Source organism: Sceloporus undulatus, chromosome 1 (assembly GCF_019175285.1).
Source record: "Sceloporus undulatus isolate JIND9_A2432 ecotype Alabama chromosome 1, SceUnd_v1.1, whole genome shotgun sequence".
Lineage (NCBI taxonomy): Eukaryota > Metazoa > Chordata > Lepidosauria > Squamata > Phrynosomatidae > Sceloporus > Sceloporus undulatus.
Window position 1 is genome coordinate 352438057 of NC_056522.1, and position 19354 is coordinate 352457410.

General features: G+C 39.7%; 1 protein-coding gene across 1 annotated transcript in view; it reads left to right on the forward strand.

The window, feature by feature from the left end:
* The first annotated feature begins 94 nt into the window (after positions 1-94).
* CPSF2 (cleavage and polyadenylation specific factor 2) overlaps positions 95-19354 on the forward strand; it is a 21626-nt gene continuing 2366 nt past the window's right edge. The window contains exons 1-13 of the mRNA XM_042438686.1: positions 95-232; positions 2257-2440; positions 3054-3213; positions 3309-3414; positions 4801-4930; positions 7235-7350; positions 8940-9127; positions 9552-9842; positions 11166-11266; positions 12596-12796; positions 13392-13544; positions 16343-16568; positions 18071-18373. Of these exons, the coding sequence (XP_042294620.1) occupies positions 2292-2440; positions 3054-3213; positions 3309-3414; positions 4801-4930; positions 7235-7350; positions 8940-9127; positions 9552-9842; positions 11166-11266; positions 12596-12796; positions 13392-13544; positions 16343-16568; positions 18071-18373 (2124 nt within the window). The 5' untranslated portion in view covers positions 95-232; positions 2257-2291. The remainder of the gene's footprint in view (positions 233-2256; positions 2441-3053; positions 3214-3308; positions 3415-4800; positions 4931-7234; positions 7351-8939; positions 9128-9551; positions 9843-11165; positions 11267-12595; positions 12797-13391; positions 13545-16342; positions 16569-18070; positions 18374-19354) is intronic.

Consider the following 19354-nt stretch of genomic DNA (forward strand, 5'->3'; position numbering starts at 1 on the left):
TAAGAGGCTCTTTTAAACACGAGAGAACCTTTAAGAGGGTGCTGGAATGAAAATGCCTTTTCCTGAAGGATTTGCCCCCCCCTTTTATGAACAGAGTGGTACAGTCCTTTCCTCTTCCTCTGGACCTAAAATGGCGGCGCCTGAAGGGAGGCTGGAGAGGGGCTTAGCATGGCTGTCTTCCTTTCCCCAGTAGATTCAGGGGCTGGGGATTAACCAGCGGCTGTGATTACAGGTAAGGCAGGAAACTATGGGCAAGGAGCAGGAGGGGTTCAGCTCCGCTTTCCCTTCCTGCGCCTCCTCACATGGACTCCTCACAGCATGGAGCAACCCCCGCCCTGAGTCTCAGGGGGAAAGCTCAGGCAAAAGGCAGAAATGTAAGGCACTGCACTGAGGGCAGAAAAATGAAATGCACAGATATAGGATTATGGGGGACACCTGGCTTAAGGAGACAACATGTGAAAGGGATCTAGGAGTCCAAGTAGACCACAAGTTGAACATGAGTCAACAGTGTGGTGCGGCAGCTAACAAGGCCAATGCGATTTTAGGCTGCATCAATAGAAGTATAGTGTCTAGATCAAGGGAAGTAATAGTGCCACTATATTCTGCTCTGGTCAGGCCCCACCTGGAATATTGTGTCCATTTCTGGGCACCACAATTCAAAAAGGACATTGAGAAACTGGAGCGTGTCCAAAGGAGGGCGACAAAAATGGTGAAGGGTTTAGAAACCAAGCCCTATGAGGAACGACTCAGGGAGCTGGGTATGTTTAGCCTGGAGAAGAGAAGGTTAAAGGTGATATGATAGCTCTGTTTAAATACTTGAAGGGATGTCATATTGAGGAGGGAGCCAGCTTGTTTTCTGCTGCTCCAGAGACTAGGACCGGGAGCAATGGATGCAAGCTGCAGGAAAAGAGATTCTACCTCAACATTAGGAGGAACTTCCTGACAGTAAGGGCTGTTCGACAGTGGAACACACTTCCTAGGAGTGTACTGGAGTCTCCCTTCTTGGAGGTCTTCAAACGGAGGCTGGATGGCCATCTGTCAGGGATGCTTTGACTGAGAGTTCCTGCATGGCAGAATGGGGTTGGACTGGATGGTCCTTGTGCTCTCTTCCAGCTCTATGATTCTATCAACTGCTGGGTTAGGTTGGTTAAGAGGATTTGGGGGTTGTGTGCGTGCTGCTTTTTGCCTCAGTTGGAGGGTGATGCACCGAGACTCCCTTGATGTCACAAAATGGGGACAAAATCTTTAATCTGATTGTTTTTGTGTGCCTTCAAGTCATTTTCAATGTATGGCGACCCTAAGGCAATTAATGGGGGTTTCTCAGATAAGGGAGACTCAATCTGTAATATCGAGCCCTAGACAGTGTGCCTCAATTTGGGACAATTTGGGATTAGAAAGGAGGTGGGCCCTTTCCTTACGTAGGGGATCCGTTCCAGACACACACACACCCCTGCGTAAGGGAAATTCAGCATGTGCTGGGGCCCCATTAGAAATAATGTGGCTCATGGGCGCACACCCCACTACTTCTTCCAGGGCATGTCAGGGCTTTTTCCGGCGCATGTGTGGTGCCCACATATGACGTGGGTGCACTGTATGACGCTAAGTGGTAGTCGATTGGGATCTTAAATCCTTGCTGTGGTGATAATTCCCCTTCCTGAAAATGCCCCCTCATCACTTTCCCATAGGAGTACACCCTGATGTATGTTATTGTAAACCTTGGGTTTTAAAGTGAATTATGTTTTGTGGTGAATACCTTTATAATACAATGGCTACTACAATGCAGAAGTGAAAGCTTCCAATATTCTTTTGCCCATACCAAGGAAGAAATGGAGTCCGATGCAGCTAAAGCCTGTTTACACCTGAAATGATCATTTGAATTTTCCTATGCCTCTTAATGAATGCTTACCTGTCTTGTATTTGAGGCAGAGGTTGTGTTCTGACCTTGTTTTAGATGTTCCCGAATACTGTACTGTACTTTGCCCCAGAAACAGGAATGGCAATTGTTCATAAATTTTATATGGAAGAAAGTAGTGCAGACCAAACCTGATTCCTGATGACCCAGGCCAATTAGAAGTGATTTCCATTTCTGTCTCTGTAGGCCCACTCAGGTGTCTTTAGTGCTTATATGTTGTGTGATATTAATAGATGGACAATATGAGATCTTCATGTTTCTAGGGATTGGTGCAGTTTAGGAACACAGTGGCATAAAATTAAATGTCTTCTGTTGGTTGTAAAACACATGTAATTCTCTTACAGCAGCAACTTTTAGTGAGCACATTTGAAAAGGTACCATGACATCAATTATCAAGTTAACCACCCTCTCAGGGGTGCAAGAAGAATCAGCTCTCTGTTATTTACTTCAAGTAGATGAGTTTCGCTTCCTATTGGATTGTGGCTGGGATGAGAATTTTTCTATGGACATCATTGATTCCCTGAGGAAGTAAGTAGCATCTGACCTTAACTGAAGTTCTGCTTCTCTGGAAATAACTTGGAAGCATTTCTAAATATTGCATGTTTGACATAGGCTCTGTGTGTGTGTGTGTGTGCCTTCAAGAAATGAATTTCTTAAGATTTTCTTAGGTAAGGAATACTCTGAGTGGTTTGCCAGTTCCTTCCTCTGAAATATAGCCTACAGAACCTGACATTTGTTGGTGGTCTCCAGTCCAAATACTAATCAGGGCTGACCCTGATTAGCTTTCATGATCAGGCAGGATGTGGTGCCTTTAGGGCATTTAGGCCCTGACATAGACATAGTGACATGGTGCCTTAGTGGTTAAGATGCCGACTCTGACAATTGCAAGATCGACAGGTTAGCAATTCGAGGCCCAAGTGCCACATGACGGAGTGAGCTCTGTCACTAGAGAGCACTAGTCCTAGCTTCTGCCAACCTAGCAGTTCAAAAGCATGTAAAAGTGCACATAGATAAATAGCTACCACTTTGTTGGGAAGGTAACAGCTTTCCCCACGAGCACTGGGAAATAGGGAAATAGTTTGATTTTTCAAATGGCAGAATGGTTTGAAATTCTCCTTTCATGTTTGATTTTCTTTTACAGACATGTTCATCAGGTTGATGCAGTACTTCTTTCACACCCAGATCCTTTACATCTAGGTGCACTTCCATATGCAGTAGGAAAGATGGGTTTGAATTGTGCTATTTATGCAACCATTCCAGTGTACAAAATGGGCCAGATGTTCATGTATGATCTCTACCAGGTATAGTTTGCATAAAGTTTACTTTTTTATATCTATTAGTTAATCTGTACGTGAATGGAATCTAAAAATACTTTCATGTTCTTTTTGTTGATTAGTCACGGCACAATACAGAAGACTTCACTTTGTTTACCCTGGATGATGTGGATGCGGCTTTTGATAAAATACAACAATTAAAATTTTCTCAGATTGTCAACTTGAAAGGTGAAAAAGAACTTTTTTAAAAGTGATGGTTTATATGGGATTTGTATCTTTGTGGGGATTTGCTAGAAACACATTTCTGAAAGCTTGTAAAATAGCTCCAGATGCTTTTTTTTGCTTCTTTTGTTTAAATTCCTAAAAATGTATGTTTGTTTTCTTAAGTTGTTGTTAACAAACTACTGTGAAGAAATGTCATTTTTTTCTTTAGCTTTGTTTCTGCGATTCATTAATATGTCATCACTATGTGATATTGTTTGAATTACGGTAGGTGCTTCCTAAGGATTTTGTTGACTTTCTATTCAGCAGCCTCCAAGGACCATACTTAGTATTAAGCAAATACTGAGAGTATATGTCTTCTAGCAAGTTTGGAATGACACTGTCATGTGGTTTCATAGATTGGAATTATACTGTCATGTGGTTTCATAGATTGAAATTACATTGTCATATGGGCTTCATAGTTTATGAACTGCTGGAGGGAGAAAATTGCAGTTAATTTAACTTTTATTTATTTTCAGCTTTCTCTTTAATTAAAAAAGCTTGTGGAGCAGGTTAAAGATCAATTTTTAAAAGCTAGTACAGATTTACCTCAGTTAAAAATATATGTGTTCCTGGGTATTACTTCTGTAACAGAATGTTTGGTGCCAGAGGCAGAAATAACATGGAAAGTACAGGTTCTCCTTTTATGCTTATGTATTCTGGATTGTCATGTATAGCCTCCTCTCTGTGTTGGGAAAAAAGAGGAGCAAAGGAGGGACTAAAAAGCAAACCTTATTACCAGTTTTTTAAGTTACGGCATTTTTATACGGGCAAATAGGAATTTAAACACTTCAGGGACAGAAAGCACTCTTAAGTTCAGAAACCATTTACTGTGAATAGATCTTGACCATTTCTGTACATTTTAGTGGGAATCCGGAAAATGCTACAAAGTGAGGTGCGTTAACAGATGCGCGGAAGGGGCGTGGTAGGGTTGAGAAGGGGCGTCACTTCCTAGTACGCACCGAGTCTGTACAAAATGGCAGCATCCGTCCACACGGGGGGCACCATTTTGATGTCGCAGACGCATAACGGCAGAAGTGACGTTGCGAGTGCACGACTAATGCCTCGCGGCGCCACTTCCGGGGCCCATTTTGGAGCTTCTTTCTGGCTGCGCCCAGGAACCACGTGGTTTGGCCGCTGTGGTTCCCAGACGCAGCAACCTGTGGCGGCGGCAGACCGCCTGTTTTGGGCAGTCTGTAACGCGCCTGAGTTACTTGCAAAAATCAGTTTAATATATACCTTCTTTGGAGGCAGTTGGAATGCTGGTGCCTTGTTTTAAGTGCTTTGATAATAAAACAGATTACAGGAAACTTTGCGTGTCATTGTATAAAATACTCCTGTTTTTCCTCTTAGGGAAAGGACATGGTTTGTCCATAACACCATTACCGGCAGGCCATATGATAGGCGGTACAATTTGGAAGATAGTCAAAGATGGAGAAGAAGAAATAGTTTATGCGGTAGACTTCAACCACAAGAGGGAGATGTGAGTACCTAATGGTTGCTAATTTCCTGTTATTATTGCTTAGTACTTTTGATTTCAAAGAATACCTAGTCTTGAATTTACTATAGTCACAGAAGTTATTAGGCTTATGCTTGCCTGCATTAGCTACACATAGATCCTAATTGGCCTGAAAGAGGAAAACTGATTCATTTCCAATTTACTAATGCTTCTTGTCCAGTCATGGGGAAAATGTTTTTATTTGCCATATATTATGAGTAGCTATTTACACATCTAAATTAATAGCCAAAATGTAGCAAATGTCAAGGATTTGTATGAGCACTGATTACAATTTGAGAGCAAAGGTAGCTGAACAAATAACTGCCCTATTTGAATGACAAAACTTGAAGGTTAAAAAGCATTTTGAAATCCAGTACAGTAAGTTCTACTGTAATGAATCATGTACAATGTGAATTGACAATTACACGATTAGTTAATAGAGGAATACTATTTGTAGAACATTTACTTTTAATTGGCTATAGCATGATTCTGTCTTGAGCATTCAAAACCGGTGCCTTTCTGCATCTCACCTGTTAAGAGGCAATCCCCTCTTCTCTCATTTTAGCAATTTAGTTTGTCACCCCTTTGGGTTTCAGAAGTGAGAGACTGAAGTGGATGGAAGGCGTGGGAGGGAGCATTTGCAACCCAGGAATGAGATTTTAAGATGAGACAGCAGTGAATGGGGTAGATGGAAAAAGGGGTGGGAGCATTTACAAGGATAAGATTTTAATCTGGGACAGGCATGAGTAAGGTGGATACCAAGTGGGCGATGGAGTGTTTGGGAGAGATGAAATTTTAAGTCCTGACCTGATTGATGTGGATGGAAGGAGAGGGATGGAGCATTTGGAAGTCAGAGATGGATTTTAGTTGGACTGAAATGAGGTAAGGATGAGGAGGGAGCACATTATGTATAGACTGAGATACTTTAATCTTTGTACGCTGCTTTGATTGTCCCGACAAAAACTGGGATGGAAATAAAAGGTTTATTATTATTTGCAAGCAAGGGATGAAATTTTAAGCTGGGACAGGACTGAGGCAAATGGAAGGGGGTGGGAGTGTTTGAAAGGGATGAGGTTTTAAGATGGGAGAGGAATGAGTGAGGTGGATGGCAGGATGAGGTGGGGACATTTGCAGTCATTCTGGCCACATGATCACAGAGTTATTTTTGATAATACTGGCTCTTTGGCTTAGTAACGGAGATGAAACCACCTCCTGCAATCGGAGGCAACTTGACAACCTTTTATCAAAGTGGAAACCTTTACCTTTAATATTTTTTGAGATCTGCATTCAATCCCATTTTCCCTGTTATTTTTAAAGCACAATTTTCTGTAACAGACTTCTTAAGGAAGGCAACCATTGAATTATAACAGAACTTTCAGTATGACTTCAAAAACATTTGCCATCTAGTTATAGTTCTTTTAACATTTGCCATCTATAGTTCACTTTTAAGTGAAAATACTAAAATACTTTGACCTGTATGCTAGTACACTGCTCCCTCGGGTTACGAAATTAATTCGTTCCGCGGCCGCTTTCGTAACCCGAAAAGCCTTCGTAAGCCGAAATGCCATAGGCGCTAATGGGGAAAAGCCGCGATTCCGTGTGAAATAGAGCCGAAAAGCACCAAAAATTTTTTCGTAACCCGAAAAAACATTCGTAACCCGGAACAATTATTTCCTATGGGATTTTTTCGTATCCCGGAAATTTCGTAACCTGGGTATTTCGTATCCCGAGGTACCACTGTAGTCATGCTGGTTCTACTTCCTATTGTACTTTTCATGACATTCTTTAGTGATCCACATGACATTTCTATTCTGATACTTCAAAAACATCTTAGCAGAAAGGCTCAGATAGTTGCAACATTTGGGATAAGGTGCAGGTTTTGTTGCAAAACAGGATGTGATAAATAACAGGACGTTTGCCATGTGGGAGCACATATAAAAATGGCTTCCTATATGAATATGATAAATAATATAATCTTGTGGTAACTTCTTTCACAACTACTTTTGTGTATGTTGATCTCTCATTATCCTTTTTGCTTCCAGACCTCTCTCTGAGGCAGAACAATTTCTGCTTGTATAACTCTAAGTTATTATGTGCGTTGGCAAATAACATTTTTAAAATACAGGTGCGAGTATAATAAAATTAGTCATGTTATAATAGAAATGTACTTGTTATGGGAACTGAGAAACTGTGAAAATCAGGCAAATAGACTCCTGGTATATTTCTGCTGCTTTAGTTGGCTTTCTTAACAAGAGCACTGAAATTGTTTGATGTGACTTCTTTTTGCAGCCATTTAAATGGATGTTCCCTGGAAATGTTAAGTAGGCCTTCCTTGCTTATCACTGATTCCTTTAATGCTACCTATGTACAACCAAGACGGAAGCAAAGAGATGAACAACTGCTGAGTATGTATTTTGTTTTAACACATGAAGTAGCAATAATTGAGTGGGGAGTGGTGTAATAGAATTTCTGTTTGTCACCATTTTCCACTTTTCACTTGCTCTTTCTCGTCTTTTCGTCCTCACTCTTCACTTTTTGTTTCTTGCTAGTCTTTGTCTTTCTTCTTTTTATGGCTTGATTAACTTTTTCCTCTACACACTTTGCTCCCCACATTTTACCAGACAGCAGTACAGTCAGCCCTCTGTATCCACGGACTTTCCATCCATGGATTCAGGCATCCTTGAATGGCAAGCCCTGTTGTCCCCAATAGTGGCGCATGCACATGCCTGCGCTGCCATCAGAGACAGCCCTCATTGTCCCCAGTGGCAGCACATGCCCATGCCCCATTAAGTCCTATTGTCCCTATGGCGGTGTGGCCATATGCACACACCGCCATTGGGGATAGCGGAACTTCAGCAACTATGGATTCTGGTGTTCACAGGAATGTCCAGAACAGATCCTCTGCTGACACCAATGGCCAGCTGTACTAGTATAGTAGGCAAGAAAGAGATTTTAATTAATTCCAATTTAGCCATTAAAAAACAAAATCTTTTTCAGCAGGCCTTCCCACACTGATCTCCTAGAGTAGGATTACCGCACACCCAAAAAAGTATCCCGCTACCACTGTTATTTTAAAATGTGTTTTACTATTGTTCTGTTTTAATGCATAGTTTTATTTATTTTAATTCAGGATGGGAGAGGGTTGGGGGATTGAGGGGATATTTTCAATACTTGTTTATATAAATTGTATTTGATTTCTGTTGTTACCCACCTTGATCCTCCAGAAGAGGTGAGATATAAATAACTATTATTATTATTATTATTATTATTATTATTATTAAAATTACCCTACACCCTGTGTCCCCTTAATATCCATTTCAGGTGTCTCGTTTTCATGGTCCTAGAGCTGTGGCAGAAACATAAACATTCTCTTATTATTACTAATACTTTTTAACATTATTACATTATACTATTATGTTTATTATCAGCTTTTGCACCCTAGAGAAAAGTAGATATAATGATTTTATTGGTTTGGGTAATCCCTCTGCCCATGGAGGGTACAACTATTCTACAACATCAGTGTGTTCAAAGTTGTTGTGGCCATTGTACCACATTTGGCTGACAAGCTGCTCTGTAGGCTGGTCCTCAGATAGAAGACAAGTCTTCCACTAGGGCTGTGCCCAGCATAGTTGGACCTACAAGCTTTGTTAACATTGCATTTGAGAGCTTAGGTAACTGCCACACCAGAAGGAGGCAAAAGGTAGGATTCTGTGGAAGAAAGGTCAATATATGTTATGTAATTAAAGTGTAATTTGGAGATAGGTCTTTAGTGCTCTAAACCACTGTATGCCACAAGCAAATTACAACCTAACACTTGAGCAAATGGGAATTTCCCTCTGATTAGTCAACATTAATTAATTAATTAAAAATTAATTTAAAAAGGCAAGTACTTGTAGTTTTTTGTGGGTTTTTCGGGCTATGTGGCCATGTTCTAGCAGAGTTTCTTCTTCCAAGTACTTGTACATTAAATGTCTGATTGTTTTCTTGTTTTCAGCAAATGTCCTGGAAACACTTAGAGGTGATGGAAATGTCCTAATAGCTGTGGACACTGCAGGCAGAGTTTTGGAACTTGCCCAGCTGCTTGATCAAATATGGAGGACAAAAGATGCCGGCTTAGGTGTCTACTCTTTAGCCCTTTTAAATAATGTCAGCTACAATGTTGTGGAGTTCTCGAAATCACAGGTTTGTTTTGATAGTAGACCATGCTTATAATTACATTAGATCTTTGTGGTGTTTTACAGGGGAATAATTGTACTGTGCTACTAGGCACTTGAACTTCACTCTTGTAGAGCAGGAACTTGCAGTGTTATAATTCGGTGAGCATACAATCCAAACAGGAAGGTCATTGGTAATTTAGGGCTAGAAATTCTCACTTACAACATAAAGAGTTTGGAAAGCCAGTTGAAATATAGAATACTTAACCATATGGTCTGACTTAATATTATGAAAGTTCTTATGTTAATGAGTGAAATGTATGCACTGTGTGCACTATTATCATACACCAAAATGTGTATGATAAATTAAGATTTATTTTGCTAATAGGTTATTGCAACTTGATACTAAATGTTTTATGATGACCTGCCAATTTTCCCTCTCCTATTTTAAGGTAGAATGGATGAGTGACAAGTTGATGAGATGCTTTGAAGATAAGAGGAACAATCCTTTCCAGTTTCGTCATCTATCTCTCTGTCATGGACTTGCAGATTTGGCTCGAGTTCCTAGTCCCAAAGTAGTTCTTGCCAGTCAGCCAGATCTGGACTGTGGATTTTCAAGAGATCTCTTTATACAATGGTGTCAGGACCCCAAAAACTCTATCATTTTGACATATAGAACCACTCCCGGGACTCTGGCACGATTTCTAATAGATAACCCTTCTGAAAAAGTTATAGACATAGAGGTAAACAAAACATATCTCTTTAGTTACTCTTATATAAGAGCAGTAATACATTTGTGCATTTGGGTAGGTGATATTCTGTTAAACATGCCCTTTCATTCTTTACTCTGCTTCGAATAACAGATTCCTACATTAATAGAAAGTACATTTCTATACCACTTATCAGTGCACCTAAGCACTAACTAAGTGGTTTACAATGTGTAAGCTAATTGCCCACAACAAGTTGGGTACTCATTTTAGTGACCTCAGAAGGATGCCAGCCTGAGTTAACCCTGGAGCCCCTGGCTGGGATTGAACTCACAACCTATGGCTTGTGAGTGAGTGGCTGTAGTACAAGCATTTAACCAGTGAGCCACTAGGGCTCCTTCAACTAATAATGAACTACTTCAAGAATACATTTTTGTATGTCACAGTATATATTGGTATTCATACGTGCCTTCAAGTCACCTGTTGACTTATGGCAACCCCGTGAATTTAATAGGGTTTTCTTAGGCAAGAAATACTTAGAGGTAGTTTTGCCAGTTCTTTTGGCAAGCAGCATATCTTGGGTAGTCTTGACTCCACAGTGTATGCCTGAGTAATATACATATTTGTAAATGTGTCTGGCATGTGCATATATTATATTTTGTATGTACATGAAGTATTCCTTTGTACATGTAAAATAGGTTTGAAAGAGTTTTAGAGGCTTCCCATAAATTTAAATTCTAAAAACATACAGTATTACAATAAAACTGTTAAAATCTCATCTAAAACCAATATAAAATTACAGACATTAAAACTACACTAAAATCATGATAACCACCCTATATAACAAATAGCCAAGCACCCCATGATTATACATTAAAAGCCTGCTTGAATAATGGTGTTTTTGCTTGCCAACAAAAGGCAAACAAGGAAGGGGCCAGGCTTGCTCCTCATGGAAGGGCATTCCAGAGGGCAGGAGCAGCCACTAAGAAGGCTCTCTCTTTTGTCCTCACCAGGCGAGCCTGTGATGGTGGTGGGACCGAGAGAAAGCCTTCTGAATATTTTAGGGCTCTAGCTGGTTCATATGGGGAGAAAAGGTCACTCAAATAATTGGACCTAAGCTGTGCAGGGCATACAAAAATACAAGTTTATTTCCATTCAGTGTTAGGCTAATTACTTTATTACAAAGATCAGCTGTTAGATTCCACTGAAGATTAAACTTTATCAGATGTGGGATTGTGAATTGGGAACCCGACATGTTGATATTTTTTTCTTGTATATATATATATATATAATGCTGGTTTCCTATTAAAATTACTGAGAAATCATCAGTTGTTTCTTATATTTGTTTATTTATTTTAGTTGAGGAAAAGGGTCAAACTTGAAGGAAAGGAACTTGAAGAGTACCTGGAGAAGGAGAAACTCAAAAAAGAGGCAGCTAAAAAATTAGAACAGTCAAAAGAGTGAGTATGTATGCATATAAATCACACATGTGTTCTTGGAAGTTGTCTGAGGCAGCCTTTTAGTAAATACTGCCACTGTTACTTCATAGGAAATTATCGCACACAGAAAAACTGGCAGAAGAGACTCAGGATCTAAAAGACAAAAATGGGTCTTATCGCATTTACCCGTGCCTGGGCTGTAGGCAGCCCGTATCCCCCGGGCCCGTTCTTGAAAAAGCAGCGGGAGAAGTCTGGGTTATAGATGAGCTCCCCGGGTGGTTACGGGCTGACTACAGCCCCAGGACAGGTAAATGTGATAAGACCCATTTTTGTCTTTTAGACCTCATGTCTCTTCCATCAATTTTTCTGTGTGTGATAATCTCCAATATTCCTGTAGCACCAGGAAGTATTTATTTTACATCAGAATTTAAATGCCTTATAAGTCTTAACATTTGAAATAAGCCCCATTAATTTCAGTCAGACTTCCTCCCAGAGGCTGTTATGCATATTAAATTGACATAAATAAGGAACTGCTAAAAAGAATTTGTGTTAACTTGAATGAAGAGTCAGCCGTGTTATTATACAGTGTAGGTGTATTACTTTCCATTGTCCTTTCCATATGGTTCAGAACAGCAGATCCAGTGAACTATCTCTGAGCACTCATTAGTGCTGCATTGTTCAAGAGAAATGCAAAAACAGGGATCCAAAATGTGCAGCAGGCTGGAGCAATTTCCCTCTAAGGACAGGTTAGAGCAGCTGAGGTTGTTTGGTGAAGAAAAACAGTGTGTCAAAGGGGACATGATAAAGCTATTTAAATAGATGTGGTATGAAGCAATTGAACAGAGAGCTTTTATCTCCATCTCTCAATACTTGGAGTCATCTATTGAAGTGGAATGGTGGGAAATTAAGGACAGAACTTTTGAAGTTTCGCTTGGCTAAACACAGTTAAACTGTGGAATTTGCTCCCTTGGTTGCAGTTTAAATTATTTTCAACAGGGATTAGGCATTTTCATTAAGGATGGGGTTATCAGTGGCTGTTAGTCATGATATGGATACACCTTCCTGGATCAGTTTGCTGGAAAATAACTTTGTGAGAGGTCTTTCCCCCCTCCTATCCTGCTTCTGGGTTTCCAGTATGCATCTTGCTGGCAATTGTGGGAAACAGGATGTTGAACTGGATAAACCTTTGGTATGCTTCATCTGAACATTTCTAAGTGATGGTGGGTCTAATGTCAGATGGGAGAACAGTGGGACCACTTGGAGTATTGTAAAAAAACATTAGGCTAGAATCATTTACTTTTGTTTTTCTGCTTCTATATATAAATGTTCCATTTTGGACTTCCATTTTAGAGCTGACATTGATTCCAGTGATGAAAGTGATGCAGAAGAGGACATTGATCAACCATCTGTTCATAAAACTAAACATGATTTGATGATGAAAGGGGAAGGTAACCGGAAAGGAAGCTTCTTCAAACAGGCCAAAAAGTCTTATCCTATGTTTCCAGCTCCAGAAGAGAGAATTAAATGGGATGAATATGGAGAGATTATCAAGTATGTGGAAGAGAAGAAAGGGGATATTATTCTAGCACGTATAATTAGCCTCTTACACTTAAAGGCAGAGGTTAAACATTGGCCTGAAGCTTTTTCCAGCAGCTTTGGGCTGCCTTTGGCAATCTTAGAGGAGCTTCCGGCCACTTTGGGGGCATACATCTGAACGCCACACCCTGAAGCGGCTGGAAGCCGCTTTTTTTGGCCTGTCTCAGGCCGGTGTCTGTCTTCATTTTAAAAAATCATGTTTTTCTAGCATATTTTGGTATACATCTATCCAAATGGCTTGTAGCCTTCTGTGCCTGTCCACCCTGCTGCCCCAAATTCCATTTTGGAGTGTGGGGGTCTCTTCAGAGCAAATGGGAGAGATAAATGGGAGGAGAGAAGGAGGGGAGGTTCCATTGTATAGATTTTGGAATGTTGTATTTTTGAGCCTCAAACATGCGTTCCTGGATTTGAGTCAGTGTTTTTTAAAATGTTTGATAGTGTCACATTGCTAAGTAAATAAAGGGATATATTGGTGTGTACTTTGTCTGCCTTTCCACCACACATTTTTTGATAGTGTCTTATTTTGTATTAATAATCCTCTCTTGCTTAGACCTGAAGATTTCCTTGTTCCAGAATTGCAGGCAACAGAGGAAGAAAAAAACAAGTTAGAATCAGGGCTTACAAATGGAGAAGAACCTATGGACCAGGATTTATCAGATGTTCCTACCAAATGCATTTCAGCAACAGAATCAATGGAAATAAAGTAGGTGCACTAAAACTGGTGGCAGCTGGAGGGCACTGTTGGCAACTAAGAGTAATTATGCTTAGTTCATTGCAAACTATCACTTTCCCCACCAATTGAGACTGCCTGATAACTCCAAATGCAGTATTAAAATCATGCTGTACTGACCTTTCATACTGAGAAAAATTATGTAATCATTGTTTCCTTATTGTTCTTTTTAAATATATAAACCTACAGCTTGATTCCCATCCCCTCACCTGCCTTTCAGTTGACCAAGAACATAATTATATTGTCTGGATCAAGCCTCAGTTCGTTCACCCTCAACCAGTTTATTACTGATAGCAGGCATTGGAGTTTTCCCTCCGTGTATATTGGATCAAAGAATCATATGTTAAACTCTCTGTGTTTTCATATATATATATATATATAGTAAACAGAAGGAGGAACAAAACAGGCCTGAGGGACACCACAGGTCAACAATCAGGTTGTTTTACAAGAATTTCCCCAGCACCTCCTTTTGAGTGCATCCCTTTCGGGAAGGACTGGATCCAGTGTCCCAACCTGGAGAAAAAACCCCAGGATACCATTGTTGATAGTACTGAGATGCAGCAGACCAATAGGGGTTTACTCCTCCCATTATCCACCAAGATAACCAAAGTCATTTCTGTCCTATAGCCAGCCTCAGGATTGAAACTAATCTAGATGGTTTGTGGGCAGTTGTGGGAGGCCATGAGGCAGCATTAGTTCCCTGGGAGACCTTAGAGAGTCACATACTCACACCATACCCCTAGCATAAAGGGGAAGGGACCCCCCGATAACCTCCAGGGGGTGCATCTCCCTTACCTGGACCATTTTAGGCCAAGAGGAGGATTTTTAAAACAATTTTTGTACCTAAAAGAGCCCTGTGTAGGGCCAAAAATATGGTGAAAGTGCCCTTATACCTCACAGAGGGCTTTTAGAAACAATGTTTATTATTAATATTGTTGTTGTTGTTGTTATTATTATTATTTCCTGCCTCTCCCTGCGGATTGAGGAGGGATTACAGCAGCAAAACAATTCCATATAAACTACAATTGTTAAAACAATGCCATTACTATTCACTAAAACAACAGATTATCAACTAACATTCACACAGTCAGATCAGAAGTGGAGTATTTAAGATCTCTTATAAAAGATCAGATGGATAGGCCTGCCGAAAGAGGTCCATCTTTAGTTGCTTGAAGGCATCTAAGGTGGTGATAAGACAGATCTCCTCCGGCAAGCTGTTCCACAATCTGGGGGCCATGGCAGTGAATGTTCTGTAAGAAGTTGTTGTTAGCCTGGTTTTTGAGTACTCGAATAGGTTCTTTCCAGATGTTCTGAGAGTGTGGGGCAGATTGTGTAGGGAGAGGTGTTCCCTCAAGTAACTTAGGCCCAAGTTCCTGGGGTTGCATGTGGCCTGTGGGCTGCACTTTGTTCACCCCTGATCTAGACAATCTCTTTTATCCATGAACTCTTAAGCCTGGGAGGCCACCACATGCCCCAAACCCTTGCCTAAAAAAGGGATTTTGGAGACTGACTAGTAATTATCCAATATAGTAGGATTCAGGGAGAGCTTCTTAGTAAGCAGAATAGAACCTTGCCTTACTGCAGCAAGGCATTCATCTTTTTAAATATTGCATTGAATTTAATACTTTTTTAAGGAGGGGAGGGTACCAGGGATTTTATATGTTTTGTATTTTTAACTTTGTTAGCCGCCCCAATTGTTCTCAGAGGGGCGGGATACAAATAATTATTATTATTATTATTATTATTATTATTATTATTATTATTATTATTATTATTATATGTTATCTCTCTCCTTACACATTTGGACAGTCCCCCTCTGACTTTTTATGAGACAGGAAGGATATGGGTATAACACATTTGTGGTGGCTTTCACTTCAAGGATCCTATCCACATTCTCAGGTTGCACAAATTAAAATGTATCCGGTAACACAAGGTAATTCTGGAGGGGGGAATCAGGGCTTTTTTGTTAATTATTTTAAGTCTCCACAAATAATGAAAACAGAAAATAGCAGTGCCCAACAACTTGTTTTGTTTCATAATAAAAAACAAGTTAGTTGTTCTCCTTCATTTTATGTCATTAACCTATTGTTAATACATAAAAATACATGTCCTCTTACAGCTAGTAATAGTAACAACAGGATCTGTAAGTGAGGGATGTATATCCAACAATTCTTCAAAAATTCAAATATTATTTCTATCACATCTTAAAGATGCATGTAGGTTTAGATTGGCAAAAGGAAGGTGTCTGAATAGTGCATAATTGCTATAAAATTCATGAGAAACTGTCTTAGGGCCTGAACAGACAGGCCAAAATAAAGCTGCTTTGGGTCACTTTGGAGGGATGCTGTTTAAATGATGTGTGCGTCCTAAGAATCCGAAAGCCATGCCAAAGCCATGCTCCAATCCTAAGGACTGGAACGCAGCTTTGGTGCAGCTTCTGGCCTCTTAAGATGCGAATGTCATTTAAACAGCATACCTCCAAAGTGACCTGAAGCAGCTTTATTTCGGCCTGTCTCTTTGGGCCCCTAGGCTAATATTATCAGCTACAGAGAGTCTTATTTCAGTTGAATGTGGTTGAATCATTATTGCCTTGTCATGATAGCCTTTTGGCCGAAGAGCAGGGTATAAGTAAGTAAGTAAATAATAATAATAATAATAATAATAATAATAATAATAATGGGCTTGGATTCTCTGTCTTGCATTTAAACTAGTCAGTAACAAATTCAATAAATAAATCATTGAGTAAACTTTCTCCTTACATCAAATTTTAGAGCTCGTGTTACATATATAGACTATGAAGGTCGATCAGATGGGGACTCCATTAAAAAAATCATTAATCAGATGAAGCCACGGCAATTGGTCATCGTCCATGGACCACCTGAAGCCAGTCAGGATCTTGCAGAGTCCTGTAGAGCTTTTGGTGGAAAAGATATCAAAGTTTACATGCCCAAACTGCATGAAACTGTAGATGCAACCAGTGAGACTCACATATACCAGGTAAGATTGTAGAATTAGGTAAAAAAGGTTTGACAATTATATAACTAATAAACAGGGGGTTTAAAGCTGTATTACAAACTTGTCTGAGGTGCTTGTCCTCTCATGATAACCCTCCAAAGACTTTTGCATCCACTGACTATATTCTCTTCAAGGAAAGATGATCTACCATATTATAAGTCAGCCTCATATTTAAGTCAAAGGCAGGTTTGGGGCCAAAATTAGGGATTTTGATATGACCTTTGGATAAGTCGACAGTAAATTTTAGGTGTATGTAACAAGGATGTAAAAGATGAAGCAAAGGAAAACAATGCCAAAGAACTTACAGAATTCCAGCAGGCATAACTGTTTGTGCTCACTCTAAAGGTTGGATGGATTGTGGCTGTATAATGTGTGGGGGATGCAACCAGGCACAGACTTAAGAAAGTGCACACACATAAAAATATACTATATAATAATATAAATAAATAAGGAATGTATTTAATAAATAATAAAAAATAATAAAGCTCCTACCGCAAAACTAGTCTGCTGGGGGCATGAATAAATCTGATAACTGATCTTGTTCCCATATCTCTTTTCCAATCTTAACTCCCATTTATGTATCCATTGGTATTTTTTTGAACCTGCATGAAAGTATATACAGTGGTCTCTCCACATTTGCTGGGATTAAGGACACAAGATCCCAGTGAAAGTGGAAAAACCACAAATAATAAAACACTATGTTGTGTTTTTCTACCTGAAAGAACACCTTTCAAGGGATCTCTAGGTCCTCCAATACAATTTTAGGGTCACCATTCACCAAACATTCACCATAGAATTCTACTGGAGGACCTACAAATGCCTAGAGAAGTGTTCTCTCTAGGAATTTCCAGGTCCCGCAGTGTGACTTCTATCAAAAGTTGGCCATAGAGTCATGCCGGTGGACCTAGAAATTCCTAGAGAGAACATTTATTGAATCTGTGAATAATCAAATGTCCAAAAGTCAAAGCCGCAAATGGGGAGGGATGGCTGTGTTGTTGTGAACATTTCTGTTAATTACATTTTTTGCATTTGATTGGCCGACTACCCCAAAGATTTATGATTTTGCTAATATTGATAAGCAACTGCACAGTGTAATGTTTTAGGATGTGAACTAAACTGTAAATGTAATAAATTTCTCTCCCATCCTAATTTATACAGACATCTGGTTGATCAAATATGTCTGCTTGCAGGACGGTCACCCTGACAAACTACAGAAAGCATAAATTCTATTTCAGTAATTCATGTTATTACTCAGGGTCTTTTTAGTCCTACTTCTCCAGCTGTTTCATTGGTTACCTGGGCCTTTCAGTCTTCACAGTAGTTCCATGGCATACTATCCTTTATAGTCTGTTTCTAACATTGTTGTATCCATAAAGCTCTTCCACTGATTTAATGCTTGTTGAAATATAGATGTTGAACACATGGAATGGTCTTTTTCATCTTTCTTTCTTTCTTTCTTTTTTTCTTTTAAACTTGTGGATCAGGTTAGGTTAAAAGATTCCCTTGTCAGTTCTCTTCAGTTTTGCAAAGCTAAAGATGCTGAATTGGCATGGATAGATGGAGTCCTAGACATGCGGGTTTCAAAAGTGGACACTGGAGTGATTTTGGAAGAAGGGGAACTGAGAGATGATGGAGAAGACACGGAAATGCAAGTGGATGCTTCCTCTTCAGATTCCAGTACTGTAGCACAGCAAAAGGTCATAAAGAGTCTCTTTGGAGATGATGACAAAGAAATATGTGAGGAGAGTGAGATCATCCCTACTTTGGAGCCCTTGCCTCCAAATGAGGTAGGTGAACTTCATTTGTTCTTCAGATAAGTTTGTATTGCTTTGGAATTTGTGTCTTGTCTTGAAAGGAAATTATTTATATAGTTTTCAGTGTTGGAATCAAGATTTGTCTTTTTGACAGAGTAAAAATAAAGCTTTTATTGTTATTATTATTTTAAAAATCCTGTGTATGCAAATCTTTGTCTTGCATAATTAAAATTGGCAAGATTTAGCTTGATTCACATGCATTTCATATGTGTAAGAAACTTTTCTATTTATCTGAGGCAAGCATGGTGAGCTTTTCCCTTTAAAATGGAAATGAGTCAAAAAATTTACCTCACGTTTGGCATTGCCTCTCCATCTTAAATTTTCTGCTGGTGGAATAGGAGAATTCAGAGGAAACAAAAGTACAGGTTATACCCTTTCCTAACTGCAGCTCCTTGAACGCCTCCCCAAATGTGAAGTTGAAGGCTTTCATGGCCAGAATCCATAGTTTTTTGTGGGTTTTTCGGGCTATGTGGCCATGTTCTAGAAGAGTTTATTTCTGGGTTTCACCAGCATCTGTGGCTGGCATCTTCAGAAAATGCATTCTCTGAAGATGCCAGCCACAGATACTGGTGAAACGTCAGGAATAAACTCTTCTAGAACATGGCCATATAGCCCAAAAAACCCCACAAAAAACTTCCCAATCCCAGAGGACTGAAAACCTTTCTAGTTTTTCAATAGTGTAGAGAGCTGCATCACAGAGGGAAGGATAAGAAATTCCTGTTTCACTTGTATTGCAGTGTCACAGCATTGGATATAGGCTACAGGGAACAAATAGCTTCCTTGTTGCAACAACTCCATTGGCTGCCAGTCTGTTTTCAGGCACAATTCAGAGTGCTGGTGATGACCTATAAAGCCCTATATGGCTTGCATCCAGGTAGTTGGAAAGACCATATCTTGGTTTATGAGCCCTTTAGAGTGCCATGATTTTCTGGAGAGGCCCTTCTCTGTGTCCCA